Source organism: Sphaerodactylus townsendi, linkage group LG13 (assembly GCF_021028975.2).
Source record: "Sphaerodactylus townsendi isolate TG3544 linkage group LG13, MPM_Stown_v2.3, whole genome shotgun sequence".
Lineage (NCBI taxonomy): Eukaryota > Metazoa > Chordata > Lepidosauria > Squamata > Sphaerodactylidae > Sphaerodactylus > Sphaerodactylus townsendi.
The window spans coordinates 44,398,293-44,422,889 of record NC_059437.1 but is presented as its reverse complement, the minus strand read 5'-3'; the positions used below and the strand labels follow the sequence as shown (position 1 = coordinate 44,422,889).

Genomic DNA, 24,597 nt, shown 5'->3' with positions numbered 1-24,597 from the left:
TATTTAAGGTGCCATGTTTTAATCTGGAAATTTTTCCTTTCCTAGAGGTCAGAATCGTCCCTTGCAAATGCAGATTCTTTTGCAGCGAAAACAAGACTTTTATGACGCTATCAGATTTTTTATTCTATTATAAAGTTTCCATGGGCTGTATTCTGCAACATCATATCTGTGCATCAAAACTGTCACACAGGGTGCTCCAGTGCATATTTGTTACTCATTAATGAAATATTGTGTGTGCCACTCTCTAATAAAGCACTTGCAAGATTAGTTTGCTAGATACCAGAAAAGGAACATTCCAAATAAGCAGAAGTGGTTGGAGAGAGTACAAGAATGTGTATCACTGAGTAACATGTACTGCATGGTAAAACGTTTGATGCTTGATAAATGGAGTGTTGTTCTGACTAATGTGGTGAAACAAGCTTAACATCTGTATGATTGTTTATAGAACTGGAGATAAATTTGTAAAGCTTTACATTCAGCTTTTTTTCTTATTGAATGTAATTTTAATTTTTTTAAAAAGACTCACAACAACCAGTGTTTGGGCTGCAGAAACTACGGATTATTATTCAACAGGTAAATCATCAGTAATGTTGTATATTTTCACTTATGTCTTGCTTTCTCCATGTGGCCTTTGATTCCATAGTCATGAATTCAATTTTAACCACTTAAGTTTCTTACAATCTTACTCAGCTGCATGTCCAAATGAGAAGATACTTTGTTCCTCTCTTCAACCTATGCAACAAGTTGGGAAGGGGAAGCCAGTGGCAATGAATAGGGCAGTTAGAACAATGTCCTAGCTTCTCACTGGATGTGGGCACTGACTGGTGGTTGGCAGGGGGCAGCCACGTTATTCCATCATTTCAAACTGAAGTAGAAAATGCTTAACCGAACAGAGCTTAGAAGTGAATGATTATTTCAAAATAGTCAGCAAAATCCTTCAAGATTCACGAGAAACGAATATGTTTGGGAACAAATACAGTTAGAAATTTTTGAGATGATGTCAAAAATATGTTAGGGCAAGAAAAACTAAGAGACATTATGAAGATTTGGTTAACTTTTGAGAAATGGATGAGAGAAGCTGGCTTTAACGAAGAAAAATGGGAACAAAGGATACGAAGAATGAACTTTCTGCTGCTTGCTTGAATAAAAAGAAAAAGAAGGAGGAGGGGGGAGGGAGAAAAGGGGAAAAATGTATAGTATGATTAAAAGCATAGCATGTATCTGTTATATAACTATACTATACAATAAAAAAATTTTTTAAAGGAAGCGACAGAAAAAAAAGATTCACGAGAAACTTTTACTGAGCACAGTTAAGTTGCTTAAATAAATACCGTTGATCCAAATGAAATTTGCAGCAGCCAGTTTGCAATGCTGCAGCACAAGAAAATAATCTTGTTTGACAAATATGTAGAAGTTAATTTTAAAGCTGTTATGGCTGAAGAAACTGACAGGAGTACAGAGAACAAAGACTTTGTATGAAGTTCTATTGTTTATTAGAGACTGTTACACAAAATAAGCAGCCAGGGCAGCCATTTTGTCTTTTGGCCTCTTTGGGTTTGGCCTTCCTCCGGGCCGCCTGCCTTTCCCTCTTCCTCGGCCTTGCCTTTTCCCCTGTCCTCCCCGGTGCATAGGATGCTTCATTGCTGCATGCTTCAGTTCGACCAGGTCTTGGAAGACAGGGTCGCAGAACACACACCCAGAATGCTGCGTCTCGTTCCCAGGGAGGGGAGACTTGGCTTTGTTAAAATCTACGTCCACCAGGGCAGCATCACACGACTCGCAGGTTTCTGCTGACACTCGTACCTTGTGGGCGTTTTCGAAGAAGTGTACAATCACGTTGCATTTGTTGCATGCCATCTTCCACTTCGGCCCAGAGGTTGGGTCGAGGACCAGGACCCCATTCTCACATTCCACGCACTGACCGATCCCAAGCATGTTCAGTGAGTGCTGGCATGTGGGGTGGGTGCACTCATTACAGCCCATTCCTGAAGAAAGAACAAAACAGGTCAGACGATCAGAAAACCTGGATGACATATTTTGGCTCCTCCTGTGCTGGAGAAAAAAACAGCCACCAAAGCTAGATCAGAATATAAGGAGAGTCCTGCTGGATCAGACTAGTGGACCATCAAATCTATTGTTTCATCTCACACAATGGCCAACCAGTTCTTCTGGAGGACCAACAAGAAAGCATGGAGACCAAGGCATTCCCCTGATGTTGGCACCTGGCACTGGTATTCAGAGGTTTATTGCCTCTGAACAGGTAGGTTCACTTTAGCCACCACGGATAAATAAGCTGCTTTCGAAACATTCAAACCATTGCATCAGCACTGTCTACTCTTAAGCAGTGTTTTTTTAAGGGTCTCAGGCAGAGAAATTCCTTTCAAGACCTGCTTGCAGAGACTAAAAGGAAATGTTGGCACTGAATCTGGGACACTCTGCATTCAAACATGTGCTCTACCACTGGGCTAAAGCCCCTCCCTGGTGTTTATGGCTAGGTCTGAGGATATCAGATTAGGGTCAGGGAGACCTGGGTTCAAAATCCTACTCAGTCATTAAACTCACTGAGTGACCTCAGGTCACTCTCAACCTGAATGATCACATAGCATTACTGGGAGGACAGAATGGAGAGAACCCTGTGCACCATCCTAAAATCCTTGGGGGGAGGGATAAAAATGTGATGAGTCTAGAATTTTGCATCTCTGTATGCACACATGCCAACAATTTCTGCAACACAATATTTCAAGTTCTATCAATTAGGTATACAATTGACTTATTTTGGTTGCATAATTTGACTTCCTTTCTGTAAATTTTTAGAAATGTTGCGAGAGATCTTGAAAAAAATGACTGAGATGTGGGAATTTGGAAGCTGGGTACGTAAGAGCATGAGCACTCAATGCTAAGGAGAAAACAATGGGATCTGTACCAATTGAGGAGAACTAGAAATTTTAAATAAGAAATGTGTTCTTGAAACTGTTCAAAGACAGCTCGGTTTTTTTTCTCCACAATAGCGAAGACTTGAAACGTGAGCTTTTTAACAGTAAAAGTTGGAATCTTGTGGAATTGCAGAAGTGATCAGATCTGACATAGAGTGTAGGTTTTGTGGATTCTGGTACACTTGTGGACCTACATGTTCCCTGAAAGCCTGCTCCATGAGATCAGTCCCAGTTGGCTTCAGTCTCCTTCTGCTGCGAAAGATCAGATCAACAGTGGTCCCTTCTGTCCAGGAGACCAATCAGGATTTATGGATTTCTGAGTCCAACTTAACTTTCATTAATCAACATCTTCAGACCCCTACAACCTTCATTTATACTCCCAAAGCATTCACTCAAGTATGTGAAATCATGCTGTCAGAAGCTGCTTAATGTCTGTTTTTGGAGAGTAGTTAGAAATGTATGTGCTCGCATTCCTGTGTTTGACTGGCAAGTAAACACAAGCAGAAATCCTTCTCATATGACAGGAATGAATGGCAAGCACATTCCTGTGAGCCAAAATTATTTCTGTTGCAGGGTGGCACAGACTTGCTCCATTGACTGAGGACTGGTTCCTGCTCATGTTATGTAAAGGCAAAGGCAGTCTGAGGCTCTACCAACTGGGTGGAACACACAGGGTATCCTCTGCCCTAAAGGCTCATAGATTCCTCCTGCCCGAAGACAATTATGTAAAAAGCCAGGAAGAGGGAAAACAGGAACACCCCTGAATCCTATAAATGGAGAGAGATTCAAGAGCTCCTGCACTGTGAGCACTAGAGAGGCAGCAGTGTACTTTGTCTGCAGAGGCAGTGTGCTTTTTCAGTTGCTACTGAAAAGTGGGTCGGGGGTGTTTATAGTGCTAATAACCCAGAGTTGAGCAGAGGAAGACAAACTCCTACTTCCTGGTCCTTTATGCTGCAGTGACAATGGTGGGAAAAGGTACAAAGCCTGCTCTTTTTATTTAAAGGGGAATTCCTTCCCTTCCTTTTTATGTTGCCACCCCTCCTCATTCCCTCTCCATCTGTGGTCACCATACAGCGGGTCTGGCCAGGTGGTTTTGGAAGTTGAAGATAAGAGTGTGGATGCCCTAATAAGCTGATAACCTGGATGGTTTTTTGCCTTCTTCTGGGTATGGAGCAGGGGTCACTGGGGTCTGGGGAGAGGTAGCTGTGAATTTCCTGCATTGAGCAGGGGCAGGTTGGGTCCTGGGAGTCCTCTCCAGCTCTAGGTTTCTATAATGATATGAACTATCAGTAATAATCCTAACACTCAAGTATTTGAGTATGTTTTTTCAGAATTGCGAGGCTGACAACTGAGGAAAGTCTCCAGAAGCAATGACAGGGAGATTATTAAAAACGTGTCACAAAAGACCTAAACAGCATAGGTTTAAATGTAGAGGCAAACCTTTTTTCATGTCCCTGAAAGGGGGGTGGTTGTAACAGTAAGGACACAGGGGGTAACTCTTCCCTCTAGATCCAGAGGACCACAGCACCAGTTCAAAATCATCCAGGGGACATCGCAATTCTTTGTACAGTTTGATGGTACCATTCTGGGGAAGGCTGTATGTCTCGTCACAGTGAGAACAGTGCAGGCGGCTCGGCTTGGCCTGGAAGGAACAAAGTAGACCAACCCCGTTAAGATACACATCTCCTCGTTTTAGTTGAAATTCTTCAGTCAGCAGACAGATTTAACTCGACCCCTGCATGACTCTGATGTTTGCACAATTGATTTATCCAATACTTGGTTATAACTCTTCTCCTTTGCATTTTGTTAAATTCCAGATTCGCTTTACCTGGATGTATTTCATAAAACGATGACACTTCCCACAGCGGGAGAGAGGTTTGCCAGTGGCAGCAAGTGGCGAAAAAGACACTTCCATTAATTCATCCATACCTGCCAAAAATATAAGGTCAAAGACATGTTAGATCCTAAGTACCAGCTTCACATTCCCTTCCTTGAAAACAAAAAAATGAACTTGTGAAATGCTAAAAACAGACAGACAAAAAAACCCCCAACCCTCATCTGCCCTGTAGACAGTCATTTGGGGAATCTTCAGCATTTTTCCAATCAACATTTTGGAGATCTGTGCCTTATAAAATTCTACAGTGCAAGCCAAGCTTATAAGCACCCAAGCCTACATTTATTTGGAAGTTCCATTAGGAGTGTGATCATTAGGAATGGAATTACATTGATTTGGAAGTGTTGTTAGGAGTGCAATCAATGTTTTCAAGTGTATTCTTTCTGAGAAATGGGGGGGGGGTGAGAGAGGGGGAAGCAAACATTTGTGTCAGAGACTAGAAGTGTTGGGGGAGGAGGGAACAACGGGAAAGGAAATTGGAACATGGTGCCAAGTGTGTACAGTTCGTGCCCTTTGACTATTTGAGGTATGTCCAGTTCACAAGTGCTGTTCATTTTCTTCTCTGCAACCCAGCCCAACGCTATAGCAGTCAGCTAAATCTTAAGACTATATTGTATCTTAATACAGAATTAGCCCATCAATGTCAGTTCTGTCTGCCCAGGCTGGCAGTGGCTCTCCAGAGTTTCACATCACCTACTGCTTGGTCCTTTTAACTGGAGATTCCGGGGACTGAACCTGTGACCTTCTGCATATTGAGCAGATGCTCTAACACTGAGCCACCTCCAGAGGGCTTCCAAGTGGCGTGGGAAGGCAGCAAACATCCAAAAATCCCAAGCTGCCTGAAAAGCCCCCATTGCAGCAAACAGACTTACATTACCCTCTTGGTGGCGTAAGTCAGAACTTGCTCCAGGGATGGTCCCAGGCCAAAAGCCCAGTGCAAGCTAAGGTCGGCTCTACCCTGGGAACACCCCTAGCCCACCCCCAACTGCCCCCAGCTGTGTCCAGATTTTGGCCAGTGCAACTCTGAGCCCAGGCATCACCTCCGAGTCAGGTGCCGCTGAGCTGTGCAGCACCTACCAATTGCCCAGTTTGCCCCCTCTGCTGGCACATTTGCCACTGGTGCCGGTGATGTGTTGGCACAAGCTCACACCAATTCCACAAGTCCCTTCCCCCACCCCCTGAATTGAGCTGCCCAACACAACTGTGCCTAAATAAAAACTTTGCCACCATAAGCAACACCGGGAACACCGGGAACTTAATGCGCTTGAAGACTGTCAGTAAGTTCATTTTTACCAACACTGCAGTACAGTGCAACAATTTTTCTAGTGATGGATGAACTTTCTAGACTGCTCTATTGAATACAGACAATATTTTACCTGCAAATCTTCAAATTCCATGAGCCTGCCCTCTCCAAACTAGGTTTCTTTTAAACTGACAAGATCAGGGTTGTTTTCTTTTTACTCGTCTCTGGTCTCTTTCATCAACCCTGGAGTTGTGTTTTTTTTTGTTAAAATCTAAATGGAATTTAAGACAATTCCAAAAATAGTCCAAAGAAACATGGTCCACTGCTTCTAATTTAAAGCAAAAAATAAAACTAATTTAAAAAAATTAAAAAGTAAAACTCACACTATCTGAGTGTTAGGACGATTAAACTAGAATTTCCAACTTCTGCTGCCTTCCCTTAAAGAATACGACAAACAATCAGCATGTTTGACATAAAACTGTCTGCATCACTGAAGCCAGAGTTTGGGAGAATCAGGTGTAAAGAAACTCTTACCAGCAATTGAATCCACAAAGTAGTGAAACTTCCTTTTGAAGATGTCCAGGGTGTGCTCCAGGACCTGGTGGTAATTTGCTTTACCCACAGCAATCAGGTTAAGCTGTTTCTCCACTGCGCTGCGGATTGTGGGGAGCACCAGCTCAGCATCTAAGTGAAAAACCCAACAGAAGACATGTATTAATAAGAACAACCGGAGGTATATATAGGGGGCAATGTGGACAATTACCCAAGCTCCATTGTAATGAAACAAATTCTATTCACTTCTATAAAAACTGCATAGGAGAGATCAGCAGACTGTATTTTTAGCCCCCCCCCCCTTTTTTTTTTTAACCATTTTCCCCTTAGCTATGGACACTTTTAGAGTTCTTAGAACAGGAAATGTACAACACTGCAAAATGGGCTTCCACGGCAGATTGGGGCCAATAAGAATGTGGCTGGTGTATTTAAAAAATGAAACCAACAGACCTATTTTGTAGTAGCCGTGGACCAGAACAATGCCCAGGTTTGTAGGTTTCAGTCTGCGGCCGCTTTCCACGGTGACATAGTTGCGCTGGCAGATGTTGTTGATATGAACGGGGATGCTGGCATCCGTTCCTAATATACAAACAGTATCCTATTATGTAAAAGGCTAGCTGTGATGGCAACCACTCACCTCCAGCCAACCATCTTGTGACTTACTTCCAGCCAATGGCAATGCACCCATGGCTTACACAGAACGGGTAAAAAGCAACACAAACAAAACAGCAGAATGTGGCGGTAACTCACACTCCCATGCTCTCACCTTTCTCCCCCACTGCTGAATAATTACAATCATTGTACAGTCTACCGCTGCCTGAGGAAGAGCGGGTGCAGGCATTGGCCACTCCCTGTGGGAGGGTCATGAATGATGGAGGCCGCAACTGCGCCATTAATTGTTGAATGGCAATACAGGTGTCCGGGAAGAAGAGGAGGGAGCTGGTGACACGGGGCCAAGGGGAGAGGAAAACTAGGAGGGGTTGGCCACCCCAGTGGGCACTGTTAACCCACCAACAATTTTTAGAGCCCATTGTATTTGCTAGTACTACGGGCTTTACTGCTAGCTGTTTTATAATTCCCCATCCATGTGACCAATTATCTCAATATATGCCTGAGTGCCTAACTGCATATTGGATTCCTTACTCGTGAGCTTTAGGTTGATGGGATGTCTGGTTGGTCTGAATCAATGTATTTGACAACACAATCACTTATCCAACCAGCCAATGGAGATGTAAATATTTTTTACAGGGATTCTCTTTCTCCGTTTGATGATGCTAGAACAGAGGAGAGCTCCTACCAATGCCATGCTTTTCCATCAGGGTGATCAACTCTGCTTCAGTCAGATAATCAGGAGGATTGGTTTGTTTTTCCAACAACTTTACTTCACTGATGGGGAAAGCATCTCCTCTGTCACAGTTGGGAAGACTTTCTTCTGGGGGAATGCTCTGCCAGGGCATGACCTCTGTGAAACCTGAAGGCAGGTAAAAAAAAAAGCATTAGAACATGTTTTTTCATTGGGAATGTGCATGTAGGAGCATACATGTATATACACACATGCACCTATTTCACTCCTTGTTGTCTTGACTAGCACCAACCACATAATAACCACATTTTCCTACATTGCAGGGGGTTGGACTTGATGGCCCTTGGGGTCTCTTCCAACTCTATGATTCTATAACAGTCAGCAATAACTCACAGGCAAAAGGATTAAAATTCAGTTTGAATTTAAAAGGCATGAAAAGCACAATTTTTATTCTTTCTTTCCCTTACCTGGTGAAATAACAGTCTTTCCTATGCAGGTAAAACATTCAGGACCGATGCTGCAAGCAATGGTCGTTTGGAGGTATTTACAGTCAGCACTGACAGTGGCAATGAAATGTCTCGTGATATATTCGTATAATCTCCACCCATCACCGCCTGGAAAGATACAGGGATGGTTACCCATACAACTCAATTTGCATTTCGCTCTAGAAGAAACGAACAAGAGGTCTATTGGGGAAATTGTAGGCAACAACTTATTTCCTCTCTTAAACCACTTATTTTAATACTTATACATGCTCCATACCCATCATAATTTTGCAACACAATAGGTCTAATTTAAAAAATTTTCCCATTACTACACCAGATGAGCACACAGTTGTTGTTGAATCTAGCTTTTTCCAGTTTCTCATTGCAGACATAGGTCTGATCTTAACACTAGATGATGCATTTGGACGTAGTGTAAGCATATATGTTGGCATGAAGGAGATGCTGTTTACAGTATTGGCCTCACAAGGTGTTTACTTAGTCTGCAGATATAAGGTATCATGACATAGACCAGTGGTGGCGAACCTTTGGCACTCCAGATGTTATGGACTACAATTCCCATCAGCCCCTGCCAGCGTGGCCAAGTGGCCATGCTGGCAGGGGCTGATGGGAATTGTAGTCCATAACATCTGGAGTGCCAAAGGTTCGCCACCACGGACATAGACTATTCCATCAAAGTCTGCCCGATGGACAAAGCTCCAAGTATGATTAACTATTATTCTCCTCCTTGTGGTCTACTGGTTTTCTTAGGAGGTCAGAGTGATGAATGATTAGACACCTAGTTCCGCTTCCGAGGCGGATCTCATTGGAGTGATTGGGGGATGGTCACCAGCATCATGGCCTTTCCTCGGTCTGTTAATACCTTCCGACAGTAATGCTTTTACCTAAGGGGAAAAAAGAAAAGCTGCATGAATGTGCTATGGGCTAAGGGTTAGATTCAATGGACACGATCCAATTTCAGGGCGAGAAAGGCAGGATACAAATTTTCATAAACCAATAGAATAAAAAAATTCAACACTTCAGGACTCAGAAGTTCTTAACATACATTGCTTCCATACTAGGTGTTCAGCCCGGCTTGGATGCTACTGAGAAGCAATTTGGGTTTTCTTCCCCTCCTTCCACACAGCACCACAGTGCTTATCTGTACCTTCTGGCTTTCCTGTGATCTTTCCAAAACCTGCTTTATGATGACTTGCTTGGAAAGACTATAGCAAAGCCAGGGTGCCAACTGTGGACAGGAGAAAAGTTAGATCTTTCCAAGTCACACTGATATCAATGCCATTTTTACTGCCCCACAGTTAAAACGCTAGTGGCTTTTCAATCAGTGTTTTTTTTCCCCAACAAACAAACAAAAAGGGCTGCAGTGACAAGTGAGGGGGACCACAGGGGTCTGGGTCAGGGAAAAAATGGGCTGATCTGCCATGTAGAAGCCCTACTGCCATTGTGCAGAACTGGTGGCCACAAAGAGGAAGCCTGGGGGACTTGTCATCATGTGGAAGTCACATCATGTGGAAGACTGCATCATGCCCCAACTGTTTCCCACACTCACCTTTGCAGGGTAAGAGTCATTTCAAGGAAATGATTGCTTGACATTTGCATCTCCGGTTAATAAAATATGAGTAGGTATCAAAGTTAAAACTTAAACAAACTTACTGTTTCTGCCCAGTAAGGGTTATTAGCCTGCTGTCGCAAAGAGCCCTTCAAATCAAAGTTTTCAGGATAGTGGGTAGTTTCTGTCCGAGGATAACTAATATAACCTTGGGTATAGAGCCGTTCGGCTATTTGCATGGCATGCTGCGGCCCCATCCCTAAATGTAATTTGAAAGGAAACTCTTAGATGTTAGCATCAAAACATTCACAACCAATGTGCCAGCAGCGCAGCAAGATCACAACACAGAAACACACATCCCACCAAAAACCAGGGAGGAGGCCAATAACAGTTATTAGGGGTGTGGCAAACAGAGCAAAAAAGCCTTCACCCACTGGTGGAAGGCAACATTAGAGGGAGACAGACGAATTTCCCTGGGAAAGAGTTCTTGCTCAAGTTTGTAGTGATGCACTGCTGACCCAGCAGCACCGTGGTAGAACGTTGGGACGCCAATGGACCTACGGCCTTGCTGGTCGCACCGCACCCCCACTCCTCATCCCCCTATGAGTCACGGGTCATGAACTGTCTGGCTCAGTCACAGGCCTTAGGGACAATGGTCTTGCCCCAGGTGAGGATTAGGCTCAGGCATGCGCTCCCTCTCATACGTAGCCAGGTGAGATCATGCATCACATGATGATCTCAGGTCTCCAGTCTCAGTCATCTACCCACCTCCTTTACCTGCGCCCACAATGAAACCCTAATAAAAGGAGTGCGAGAGACCAGCACAGGGCAAGAGTTGTCCAGGATCATGAAACCAGCACCACTGGCTGCTGGCAGCTCTCCGCTCAGATAGAAAACCTCCTCCACCGCGTCTAGCCCTATTCCTTAGCGGCTTGACCCTGCGGGGTTGACGCTACAAGCTGGTGCCGAGCCAGGGAATGCAGAACCTCCACCCTGCTCACCGTGCGCCTGGGGAAGGCGATACGAGGGAAGTCCAGCTGGATCGGCGCGTCCAGGGACCCACCCCGTTTCGGTGTCATACCTGTCCCTCTGGATCGGCGCATCCAGAGACACGCGTCCTAGGACACTCTCTCGTCCGGCCAGCGGAACACCGGTGAGTATAGGAGCTTACAAAAGCAGAACATAGTACAAGCACGTTGGCGAACTTCAAGCGTTAGCGAAATCGCGGCAGGGTCCCTGTAAAGAGAGCTGCGCAAATTGGTTGAGATTGAAGCTCAGTGTCCATGGTGCCCAGAGGGGGGGACATTGAATCTGGGACTATAGGAAGAACGCCGAGCGCACTCTTGGGGAGCCTCGCTGGCGCCAGATGTAAGCTGCTACTGGCGTGGAGACAATGTTTTAGCCGTAAGCCTGCAGACCTATGGCTCCCTTGTAGGCCGCCCTCCTTTTCGATCCTTCACCTTCTTCAATTTCAACCCAGGAATTTTCTCTATCCACTGGTGGATGCCTGTCCTCCTTCTGCCCCCCTTGCTCCTTCACCCAATTCCGGCTCTCCAGCCGCCCCCTCACCTTGCTCGCGCCTAACCGAAGCCACTGCACCTCCGTCAGTATGCGTAATGGCGGAGGTTTCAAAACTCTCGCCAGAGCGTGCCACGATCTGCAGAAGAAACCACAGCCTGACGGAAGGCGATGCCGAGATTCTTGCATTGTGCCCGAGTCCACTTCACGAATACTGAGGGGGAGGGTAGATCATTCGGTGAGTTGTCGAGTACCGCCCTTTAAGCTGCAACATCCTCACTGGAAGCTCCGCCAAAGCAGTGCTTGGGGACGTAGGAGTCCACCAGCTATGTGAGAGGCATGCCTGCGGTCGCGAGGAATCACTTAATAGTTCCGGGCGACTGGAAGACCACCTTCCGCATGCTCCTGAGCCCTGCACAATTTGTGATCTGGGAGAGCGAGTTCATACGGCAATGCTTTAGCAGGGCTAGCCGCCTCAGGCGGCGCCTACACAACCGCTCAACTTCTGGCTTTGATGCAGCTTCATTAACCCCAACAATCAGATGCGTCCTGCCGGTGGCCACACTTGCCACAGTGCGCCTCTGAATGCGCCTACAGAAGGCGTTTTTGAAAGAATCCCCAATGCCCGGGCAACCAACCCAAAGTTTTTCTAGCACCCGGCAGACTCAAAGAGCCCTATGCTGAGTTTGTGAACAGGCTCCAGGAGGCCCTCAAGAGGCAGGTTGACGAGGCCCGGGGCGAGGAACTCATGGCGCCTTGCCGGGAGAGCGCCTCCGCTGAGTGCATAAAGCGATCACAGGCCTAGGAAGGGAACCCGAGCTGGCCCGCGACATGCCAAAAGCTTGCCAGGATATCGGGTCTTTAAGCCCATCAAGCCAGCCTTCTAGTAGCCGCTCCTCTCCGCTGCCATGAGGCAGCGAGGGCAGTGTTTCAATTGCGGCAAGCCAGGACATTTCAGTGCTTAGGCTGCCCGGCTGAGAGGCCTACAACCCTAGCGGAGGAGGGTCTCTCCCCAGAGGCTGAAGACCCCCCAGGAGAGTCTAGGGCCGGGCGCTCCCAATGCCAGCTGGGGAGGCCAGCCGGGCAGCCTCCCAGCCCGGAGATGAATCCGCACCTCAAACCCCTTCCCAGAGCTCCCCCATGGGATCGCCCGGCTGCTCCCAGCTCGAGTATAGTGATCCCATCCCCCGCGGAGACCATTAGGCTGGGTCTTGCCAAAAGCTTCCTTAGCAGCTGAACAGGGGTTGTTCATCATCCCAGGGGTCATGGGCCCCATGCACCAAGGGAGCCATCCACATATCCAAGTATGGACAAACATCCTGCAGAAACTGCCAAGTTTCACCGGAAACACTCTCTGCCTCTATGCTCTCACTTGAGTCTAATCTAAGTTCAACTAATCTAAATCTCGTTGCTCAGCTCCCCCTCTACGTCTATACTTCCTGCTCTGCTAGCTCCCTTCTACTTCCAAAGTCACTCCATGCCTTCCTGGCCTAGTGCTCCCAGAATGGCACGCATTTTCAAAATCTCTGCAGAGTCCACAGTCACTGAATTGCAGCAGAAAGGAAATGCTGACCAGGAAGAGGACTGCCGCTTTTGAGCCTCTCCTCAGAATGCCCCATAGCCAATCTACAGGACAATGAGGCATGGAAAGGGGAAGATGCTCGCACAATGGCCTTAAGCCAAAAGTCGCTTCGTGAAGAAGAAGCCTCCCTGGCCCTCTCCAGCTGTGGGTTCAAACCTAGATCTCATAGCCTCTGAGCCTGTGTGCAAAGCCTCTAAGCTCAAAGCCTCCCAGTGGCAGCAAAATCGTCCAGCACCCTCAGAGAGAGCAAAATCTCAAATCAGAGTTGCCAAATCCTCCCTCGCTACTTTATATGTGCTCTGTATGCCTAAGTGTATGTTCTGTATGTCTTGCCCCCCTTTCTCAAGAGGACCCCTAAAGTTTCCCCTCATAGGGATTTTTTCCATTGCTTCTAAGCTATGCTCTTGTGCTTTTCCAATTAAAGTTTTTCTCCTTCTGATTATGTGTGCCAATGCCTTGAAAGGCTTCGCCCATTACAGCATCCGCCTTAAACGTGGACACACAGCTTCGTGCAAGGTGCTCTTAGGATACCGGGATGGGGACCTGCTTCAAGTCACTTCCATCTTTAGTTTAAACCTTCAAAACTTTTCTTCCAAACCTCTCCTTTGAGAACCTTTTCCTTCTCGGGTCCATCTGGAGCCTACATCATTGCCACATTGGCGTGGCGCAAGTTTACATATGAAGCCAAAATCATTTTCATGCTCCCACATTCTTCTGCTGAGGGCTCCCTGGCTGAGTCACAGTGCCAAGGGGGGGTCTCTCAGCCACATTCACCCTATCTTACACAGCCTCCGCTGTGAAGGTAGGAAGCAGCTCAAACCGGCCAAAGTCCTCACGGGAGGGGAAGGTAGAGCTAGACTTCCAAACTCCTTCCCCCGCCTTCCTTTCTGCACACCCTCCCTCTTTTCTAATGGGCTGACCTTTCCCCACCTCTAGATCTAGGATTCGTGATAAAGGGCTTTTTTTGCAAAACCCTCTCCAATTTGCTCCTGTGATCAAACCTCAAGCCCAGGAACTGTTTTCTTTGCATCTTCTCTATATCTTTCCTATAGACGCTATATTACGATATGACTATAATTGTGAATTGTTCAAGTTGCTTTGCAAAAAAGCGACACCATAGGCTGTAATTGGGATTGTGTTACAAACAAAGATCCGAAAAGGAGATGAGCTCTCCCTTCTCCTAAGCCTTCGGGCAATTCCCTGCCTTGTATCTGCGCCTTGAATGTTGCAAGTGATCGTTACGGAATGGGCCAACTGCGCCTAACGAAAGCTTGGCCAAAACAAGCGAAAAAAAGGGAGTAGTTCCCCTATTGCCCCAATCAAGGTCTCATCCAGCAGACCATATCCAAAGTACTCTTCTCTATTCTCTATCAAAATTGCTACTCAGGGCTCGGGCTTTCCATTGTCATCTATAAGAACGAATTAACTCAGCCAGCACGCAAAACCCCTGGGGGAAAGCGTCGCTTGTTTTTCTCTTCTATACAGGAGTCCAGCTCGCCATGCCAGGCCAGCCCCATCCCGGAGATGGAGCGGGGCCTCCCTGGAGGATCCGACCCCGCCGCCCTGTTGAGAGAGCCCGATCACCCTCCAGCCTGGGCCAAGATGGGAGGGCCCTCCCTGGAACCAGTACACCCCTTCTTCCCGCGGAGATCGCAACCCAGGCTGCCATTCGGGCCAGCTATGGCTCAAAGGTTGACGCTGTGTGTCGCTGCTCCTCATCTACAGCCGCCATTCTCTCTCCCTCTCTGCCGCCTCCTGGCTGAACTTGGAGTTGCAGCCAGGAACATTCCTGATAGATTAACCCTTGGAACTCTCCGCTGTTTTCAGCCCGGCTTGAATAATTGTTGGAACACGCCTTCTCTCACAACCTTGCTCGTGAGAATCACTGAACCCGCAATGCTAAAGACTATCAGTAGCTCTCCCTACGCTCTTGAGAAATCCATGGACTCTAACGTCATCGCTCTGTAGCTTTGGTAGTCAAACAGCAAGAGCCATGCATTGGACAATTATGCAACCACGGGTTGCCTTCCTTCCGCCCATCATCCAGCCTATGTATCGTTTAGCCATGTTTTGCTGTTTAAATTTATTGCATGCCCTAGTTTTTGAAGTTATGTTATTTGTTATTGCTGCATTTCCGCCTGTCTGTCTGCCGGGACTCTCTGCTACCCCAGGCTCCACCCCAGGAGCCCGGACGCCGCCGCCGCCGCTCCGCTCTGCCTTTCGATCCCTCCTGTCGAAACGACGCAGTCGCATCCCTCTCCAAGGCGGAGCCTGTCCCCTCGCAACTTCCCTTGTGGGAGCCCCCCCCGACTTGTTTCCTGTAACACCAAGACTATTGGCCGGCTGGCCTGTGCCCTTGCGAAGCCCATCAATTCTACCTCCATTGCTCTGGACGCTCTGGCCTCCGAGCAGCAGGAACTTCGTCAAGCGACCCTAGACAATCGTGCCGCTATTGATTACTTATTGTTATTACATCACCAAGGTTGTGAGAATGTACATAATATGTGTTGTTTTAATCTTTCTGATAATTCCCCAATTGATTCATATGAAAGTGCGTGAGCTGCAGGAAGTTGTAGCGAATCTGAAGTATTATGTTTTGCCGCATGGGTGGTCAGCCCTCTGGAGCTGGCTGCCGGGAGGATGGTTGAGTGTTATTGTACAGCTCTGCATTGGTTTAATTGTGTGCCTCGTTATCGGATCTTGTTTCGTTCAATGTGTGTCTAATATTGCCTGTAACGTGTGCAAGGAGCCCCGCGAATTTCACTTACCCCGCAGCCAAGTTCTAATGTTCCACAAGCCGCTTGTTCAGCTTGACCAGTTGGTGGAGGTGTCAAGCGTCCCTTTAAATCGCCCCTTAGCATTTCGGTCCCCCTTTTTTCTAAAATGTAAAAAAGGAGGAGATGTAGTGATGCACTGCTGACCCAGCAGCACCGTGGTAGAACGTTGGGACGCCAATGGACCTACGGCCTTGCTGGTCGCACCGCACCCCCCACTCCTCATCCCCCTATGAGTCACGGGTCATGAACTGTCTGGCTCAGTCACCGGGCGCAGGGACAATGGTCTTGCCCCCAGGTGAGGATTAGGCTCAGACGCTTACGCTCCTCTCCGCACGTAGCCAGGTGAGATCATGCATCACATGATGATCTCCAGGTCTCCCGGTCTCCCGCTCATCTCCCTACCCACCTCCTTTACACGCCCACAATGAAACCCTAATAAAAGGTGCGAGAGACCAGCACAGGGCAGAGTTGTCAGGATCATGAAAACCCGCGCTTCCTGTTGCTGACGCTCTCCGCCAGATGAAACCTCCTCCGCGTCTCGCCTATTCCTTAGCGACGACCCTGCGGGGTTGACTACACAAGTTGTCACTCATCTAGGCCTAGATGGCAGGGCCACCCAAAGCAGGAGATAAAGCAACTGAGCTCTGCTGCAATCAATGGCATTAAAATTAATGCTTAGGGTGTTGAAGAGAGAAAGAACGGCAGCCAAGGGAAGGCATGGATATTCTGGAGCTCCTGCTTGTACCCTCTGCATTACGACTAATGGGTCCACTGCATACTTTGCAAAGCTTCCCTTTGCTTGCATCTAGACAAGGCTTGCAAGAAAAGTCCTTGAGGTACCAGAGTTACACTCCTGTGATTTAAACTTACCCAAAGCTGCGCTGGCGACTCTTAACATTTCCACAGTGTTCAGAGCTAGAGGTCTTTGCTTTGCCTTCTCCTTTCTGCTCATGGATTCTACCTATGGCACAAAAGAACATCCTCAAGTAAGCTGGGATGACATTTTAGGGACAGATGCCCCAGAAGCCACTGAATGGGTGTAATTGCTAGGGTTTCCTTCCACTTAAAAGGTGCACAGTTAAGGATCTGTGTTTCCGCTCCTGTAAAGTCATGAGCTAGGAGGACACTATAGTATAGGCTGAAGGAATTGCTGCATGCTTCCTCTCTTTAATAGAGAAGAAATTGACATGTGTCAAGGGGCTGATAGGGAGAATACGCATGAGTAGAAGCTAGCAGATAGAACTGGGTTTCTCCAAAGCCCACACTTTACCTTCAAGGGCTTGCCAATTAGTTTAAGGATCTGCCTGAAATGTAAATGTCCTTGGATATAGTTATGCAGTTCTGTATCCTAGGGAAATTAAATGGAATCCAAAGGCCTACTTTAACTAGACAGGGGGCAACCAGAAGGATTTGTTACTACTTATTTTGCTTTAAAAACAGCAAACCTCCACATGATGTAATGATTTCAGTTAATTACTATGTGCATTAATTGCTTATGATTCTTAACTTTATAGTGTTTACCAGCATACTTTAAAAAAGAAGGTGTTGCTGCTGTGCCCCAAAAGCACGCCCGCCATGTTCTTTGCACACATTCTATTAATCCAAGGCCGAGAGCACAGCAAGTAGTTCAGCTTGTTTGCATTTCAAGCTGGCTCCGCTTTGGTCTCATTTTGAATTGCACTGCCCCACCACCCAGTTCTGTGTCTCTTTAAAGTCTACCTGTTGTTGCCTTTGAGGTCATACCCACGGAATTAAACAACGGGAGTTTTAAACAGGCCACTAACCATATAAACAATTCTAAATGCTTACCTTGGCTTCCTTTGCTACCTTGGTTATGTTCAGGAACATCTGAGCAATCTCTCTGTCAAATACCCTCACTCTGTCCCAATCCAGAGTCAGACAGCATTCTTTTTCATGATTAACCTGGGAATGAAGGGAATAAAAATAAGTTAAAATATCTTCAGATTCTTTCTAGTAACTGATTTGCAAGCTAGTCCAATGGAATCCTAGAATCATAGAGTTGGAAGAGACCACAAGGGCCATAAAGTGTGGTGGAGCCTCCTTCTTTGAAGATTTTTAAACAGGCTGGATGGCCATCTGTCAGGAGTGCTTTGATTGCCTGTTCCTGCATGGCAAGGGGTTGGACTTGACGGCCCTTGTGGTCTCTTCCAACTCTATGATTCTACTGTGCAAATCATATGTCCAGGACAAGAAAGAGGGTTATAACTTACTTTGGCTTGCAATACCCAGTAGGTTTCGGGCTTGAATGATTGGATTTTATCATGCCGTTCTACACAGAAGCCCAATGTTGGAGTCTGGCAGGGCCCAAAGGATATTAGTGAGCTGTCCAAATTGCCATATTTCCCTTGGAAGTATTTGGTCTGGAACCTAAAAGAAACAATATTATGCGTATAGGAATAAAGCTCATGATCCATAATTGATTTTCATAAAATTATATGAAAATACCAATTTTTGTACCCAGAATTTGAGGAGGAGGAGGAAAGGAAAGAGAAGAAGGAGAAGAAGAAGAGGAGGAGTAGTAGTTTGGATTTATATCCCCCCTTTCTCTCCTGCAGGAGACTCAAAGGGGCTTACAATCTCCTTGCCCTTCCCCCCTCACAACAAACACCCTGGGAGGTGGGTGGGGCTAAGAGAGCTCCAAAAAGCTGTGACTAGCCCAAGGTCACCCAACTGAAGCCTCCACAGCTCAAGTGGCAGAGCAGGGAATCAAACCCAGTTCCTCCTGATTAGAATGCACCTGCTCTTAACCAATACGCCACTGCTTCTCTCTCAGGGATGAAAATGACCAATCTTATAACTGGTTTCAGTAGGACACTTCCTGGAGATTGGCCCTATCAGTAATTACTACAGAAGACTGTCAGGGACCGCACATACTACATGTGTACATACATACCAATTTCAGAGAACACAAAAACAGCTTCACCCCAGGTCTGAACCTGATATGACAATTCTGCAACTCATCACCAGTGAGGTTATGGTGGGTGGGAACGCTCTTCGTTAGTCTTCAGAAGCCAGGTGAAGGCACTGCTATTTCAGCATAATATTTTTTGATTTATTCACATTAAACTGGACAACTGCTGCTGTTCATTGTAAGCTGAACACCCTATCGAAGGTGGACAAGTGGGATACCTTGTAAATGCACACCCAATTCTCAGATCCAGCTCCTGACGAGCATCCACCGATAGAGCCTCGTTGTGGTTGGGTTCTCCCAAGTGGTTCATGGCGTTGCAAATATCTGTGTCAGTAATGGAGCTAAACTTAGCTCTGTAAACAGTCCTTTCGTTGACACGGGGCTTATTCATCACTGGAGCAGTGGCATCCAGAACCTAAAGGAAATAATGTTTATGCTTTCTATACTGAACCCATGCGTTTAAAATGTTCTCCTCATTTATATGATCCTCATGAGCTGAGAAAGTGTGGTCAAGAGACAGGGAAACATTAGGGAGTTCTTGGTTTGAACCACAACTCTGCCATGGGCACAAAATTCAAACGATCACCCTAGTTTTTCAGTGATTATCAGCAGAAACTTAACCATCCCAGCTACCTTTAGTTCAAACAACAGGTAAAATATAAATATGTGTAAAATGCAAAGATCAACAAAGCATAATTTGCAGCACGAAAAACATACAGATGCATCCTATGCACCTCATCCATAAGGTTCTAGGGCTTATTCCCAGGTAAGTGTGAATAGGACTGTAGCCACCGAATTATAAGTAAGTTTAAATACAGAGACATACAATCTATAACTTGCAGGCTACATTTAGTTGCAATGCATAGTTGTATGTGACTGCAGACTTTCCAGAAAATCTAAGTTTACTTTTTAGTCATCAGGTAAGCTAAGTTTTAAAATATGCTCACAAAAATATTCAATAATCATGAAAGGAAAAAGAAGGTCAAATTCCTCATTTTCCTCTCCATATTTGTGATGTAAAAAGTCCCTATACATCAAATGTAATACATTTAACATTTGCGAAAGAGTTAAAAGATGATGGATTACCACCAGTGTGTTCTCACCAATACTGCTGTCAATAAAATATGAAAATAATTTGATACAATTCACACTAATATTTTATAGCGAAAATCATACCTCAAAGCAGATGTTTTCACCTTCCTTGTCACAATCTAGCCACAGAACAATGTAGTCACAGGCTCTTCCCTCTACCTAAAATTAAAGTAAAACACACATGTTCCACAAGCCCGAAAGGGGAGGGGTGGCATAGTAGGGTTATATATTCCTCTGCCACAAAACAAAGCATGCTGGACCTTCTTTGTTGTAGAATCCCCTGCTTGGGTCCTAGTGTCTATCTAGCCCTGCTTTCCCCATCCATTTGAAAGTAAAAAATACATTTTGGCATAAATGCTCATTTCAAAGTATCATGTACAATAATGCACAAAATAATGGTTTTGACAAAGGCAGTGTGTAAAAATGAATGATAATTTTCATATTCGTTTAGGACTATATGAAATGCGGAAGCATACAATTTTCTCAGCTGTTGCACCTGAACTGACCGAACTACCATCATTTTGTGGAACAGAGTATAATTTAAAGACAAGTGTAATGATTGCTTTAAAAACTGTCTGAAAAGCAAATACCTGTAAAAACTTCACCATGTTCAGTTTGGGATTAGCTTCTTTCTTTTCTGTAGGTGCTTTGCTAAAAAGTTCAGCTGGGTCAACTTTATCCCAGTTGTTGTATTTGCCTAGAGAAAGTCAAGAGAATAAAATGTCAAGTAGAACTGTAATACAAACACAGCAACCTTCTGAGACCTTTGTGCTTTCTGGTTCTGCTAGTCATTGTGCCATACAAATGCTTCAGCAGGTGCATAGCCTGAAGAACCTAAGGCATGTACTGCAAACAATAAATCCACGGAATGTGAATACATTGTGTAATTATTCCATTTGTGCTTTTGTCTTGCACAGGAATTCCAAAAACAAAAGATACCAGACTCCATAAACAAGCTATGGATCCTGGCAAAAAGTGTGAGGCTTTTAAAATGCTAAGCTGGTCTAAATCCAGAATTTTAAAAAATCAGGCCTGTCACATATTTCAGCTAGAGTCCAGCTTATTAAAATTGCACTTATCTTTGCAGTATTGTTTCCCTTTTGACCTGAAACAGCAGTAGCCCGACCATGCCAAACAAAATTGTCAACAGACAACAGTAAATGCTGTACCTATAAAATCCAGGGTCATCACATGACCACAAACTGACGTCATCTTGAAGCGGGCACTTTGTCCCAAGAATGATCCTGTGTACTCATGCACTGAGCATGCTCCATTGAGTCCTTTGCGAGAGGACATGCTTCCTACAACAAGAACAACAAAAAATAGGCATACTGATAGCAATAATGAGCACTATAGGCCTTTTCAAACAAGGAATTTCCTGAAGTTAAATCCATCTTAGGACAGAAGATAGTGAACTTCATTTAAAGAGAACTTTACTCCCAGTAGGGAAAGAACTAATTTGTTGGGGAAAATTAATCTTTGGGGGAAAAAATTTATTTGTTAATCATAGTCCATAAACATTTGGAGGGTCAGAGCTGGACACCCATGCTTTACATTGTAAAGACACAATAAGATATGTATTATATTTATTACTGTGGCCTTCCTCCTGGACACTATCAGACATGAGAGTCCAGGAGATGCCAACCTATGGTTCAAAAAATACCATTCGCTAAACACAACTTGGTTGGATGAAGGTTCATGACACAGAGCTTTTGTTCTGAAGATCCCAATATCAATCTTGGGCACCTCCGCTTAAAATTCTAATGGACAGCAAAAGGGGGGAAATCTCTTACTCCCAAAATAGTTTCACAGTTTTATTTTTATAGCAACCAGAGTACATGTTTTGTTCAGTTAATACAATAATTACAGCAAGGAAAACTTGATGCAAAGTGGCAGGTTGATTAGAGCCGAGGCACTTCTGTAATAGTCCAACTGTTGTGGAATTCCCTGCAGAGATATATATATATATCTTTGCCCCTTCTCTGTGTCTATTCAGGAACGTATACCTTGATGTTTGAGTAAGAACTAAGGATACCTATAGTTGCTATTTCCTTTGAAGTTGGAGAGCATTATTTGTATCTTAGGCAGCAAGGTTACCATAATCTACCTTGATTGTCTGAACAGCAGAATATAAAATCATTCAATAATCAATAAAGCCAAATACACTGAACAACTGATCCCTTTGTGTGTTTGTCAGGAAATTCAACAAGACTTACTCCCAAGCAAGTCAATCTATGGTCCTAATGGAATTAAACATTACTATTGAGAGATACTGTGAAAGAACAAACAAGACAAATGTGATTTTCACTCCTACCTCTAGAAAGGATTTTTGCTATAGACTGAGCCAGAGATGGCTTCTCTGCTACCATAAGAACAGTCTTCATTTTGCAGAGTAATGAAAAGCCCCTTCAAATCTTTAAAAAAAGTTGGCTTATATCAACCTAGAGAAAAAAGACAACTTCTGTTATGTTGTTAGTCCATTATATTCTCAAGTATACCCTTCTAGATGTCTTTGTTTCACAAGCACATAAACACTGATCATATATCCAAACATTCACATCTTCACAAAACCTTTTGAAAGAACTGATTTTTAAAAAGCTTCTCCCTGTTCAAATTTAATTTGTCAACCTAAAAAAGGGAGAAGTGTCATTCTATTTTATTTTTCACCATGACAAAGTATGAGCTCTGTGAGATGTACCTCAGAGACTTGTGACAACATTAAAAAAAATCTGCAAGTAACAAACACTATTTTTTCCGTTGTTAGTATGGACTTCAAATAACTCTGCTATGTTTTTATTCTGCAAAGGTATGATTCCCCCCACTCTCATTTTTCCTTTGCCCCTTCACATACTATATGGATTCAACTATTGCTTCTCAGCTGTTATTGTTATGTATTTGCTTGTTTTGATCAGTGGTAGAAACAAGTACGTTACTAGAGATACATATATGTCTATAAATACTGATGCTCAAATCCAAATAAATATTAGAAAGTGACCCTGGATTCCAGCTAAAGTATTTTATAAATGTATAGTGATACAGCAGCTGAAGTTGCTTTGAAAGGCAGGTTTTGAACATTTTAATTAATAAATAAAATGTTGATGGGTCTGAACTGGAGGGAAAGAAATCTTGTGGTTGGAGTGGATAGTTCAATGAAAACATCAACTCAATGTGTGGTGGAGATGAAGAAGGCAAACTTCATGCTCAGATTAGGAAAAGGATAAAACTGAAAACATTTATAATGTCCATGAACAAAAGTTCGGAATGGATTTTGAAAGTTGCATTTCCACGCTGCATCCTCCTCCAAATGCTCTTCGTTGTACTAGTGGAGGCAGGGAAAAGCAAACATGATGCCCGGGGTGGACGGGGGTAGGGACCCCCAACTACTTCCAAACCCCTCTCCATTATCAGCACTCCTCCACAAAGAAAGGGGGGCTGAGAGGCGAGGCCCCCCCCCCCGCGAGGGCAAAGGGTTCGAGTCCCGCTTCCCCGAGGCTCCCGTTTTTCCTCCCCAGAAACTCAAACGAGCCAAAAGTCCTCCTTCGCCCCGAGAATATGGCCGGTGGGGTGGGATGGGGGGAAGAGACTGGTTGGTTGCCAAGGCGACCGCGGCCTAACCCTGCATGGCGACCCAGGCCGCAGCTTCCTTTCATCGCCCAGGCTAAGGACTCACCAGGCGCCGGAGCCTCAGGAGGCGGCCATTGCCGCCGCTGCTGCTTCCACTGCCGGGTCATTCTCAAGCCCAGACGCCGCCTCCTCCTCTCTTCTTCCTCTAGGCTCCGGGAAGGAGGGCGAGGGAGATGCGCAGACTCCTGCATCCCCGGTCCTCCGTCCGCAGGTGGGTTCCGTTGCCAGGGCAACGGCACCTCTCTCCACTCTCTGGATGCAGGAGACAAATTCTGGGGGTTGGGGCGGATGTTCAGGAGCAACCCAGAAGTGGGTGCAGGCAAGCTGTTCAGCAGGCAGTGGTTGTGTGTAAACAGAGAAATGCGAGGACACCCCACTGCACAACCAAGAGCCCCAAGGAAAACACCCCATGCAAACTGGGCCATAATGACACAGCCCATTTTGTCAAAGGTATGAGGTATGTCATCAGTTGGCAAATTAAATCTACAAGTGGAGTATCCATGAGAAGTGGCAGAGAAGAAGAAGAAGAGTTTGGATTTATATCCCCCTTTTCTCTCCTGCAGGAGACTCAAAGGGGTTTACAATCTCCTTGCCCTTCCCCCCTCACAACAAACACCCTGTGAGGTAGGTGGGGCTGAGAGAGCTCTGAGAAGCTGTGACTAGCCCAAGGTCATCCAGCTGGCGTGTGTGGGAGTGTACAGGCTAATCTGAATTCCCCAGATAAGCCTCCACAGCTCAGGTGACAGAGCAGAGAATCAAACCTGGTTCCTCCAGATTAGATACATGAGCTCTTAGCCTCCTACGCCACTGCTGCTCCAGCCAAAGGAGATATCCCATCCCACACCACTCCTGTTGCAGCCAGCTTCCCTACCATTACTTCCCTTGGTTGCACCACTTTTCCCTCCTCTTCCTCCTCCTGTCCTGATCATCCCCAGTTTTTACACACCATTTGGAGTTACTGTGGAACTATGCTGCTCAATCCCCAGTGCTTTGCTTTTTGTGATCTTGGTTGATGCACAGACTTCAGAAACTTTTTGCTTTGGTTTGGGGGAGGGAGGGAGGAGAGGGGAGGGGAGAGGTTATCACACAAGTGCT

At 45.4% G+C, this 24,597-nt stretch overlaps 1 protein-coding gene across 1 annotated transcript; it reads right to left on the bottom strand.

Moving 5' to 3' along the window:
* Positions 1 to 1,476: 1,476 nt before the first annotated feature.
* Positions 1,477 to 23,684, bottom strand: TOP3B (DNA topoisomerase III beta). Its single transcript, XM_048514887.1, has 18 exons — positions 23,549 to 23,684; positions 22,193 to 22,319; positions 21,048 to 21,179; positions 20,469 to 20,575; positions 19,963 to 20,037; positions 19,005 to 19,201; positions 18,086 to 18,242; positions 17,664 to 17,777; positions 16,725 to 16,815; positions 10,082 to 10,236; positions 9,207 to 9,312; positions 8,393 to 8,539; positions 7,920 to 8,093; positions 7,073 to 7,201; positions 6,605 to 6,754; positions 4,762 to 4,862; positions 4,374 to 4,575; positions 1,477 to 1,985 (listed from the first exon to the last, which is right to left on the bottom strand). The coding sequence occupies exons 2-18, from the start codon at positions 22,260 to 22,262 to the stop codon at positions 1,504 to 1,506; spliced, it is 2,589 nt and encodes an 862-aa protein (XP_048370844.1). The 5' UTR covers positions 22,263 to 22,319; positions 23,549 to 23,684; the 3' UTR covers positions 1,477 to 1,503.
* Between the last annotated feature and the right edge of the window lie 913 nt (positions 23,685 to 24,597).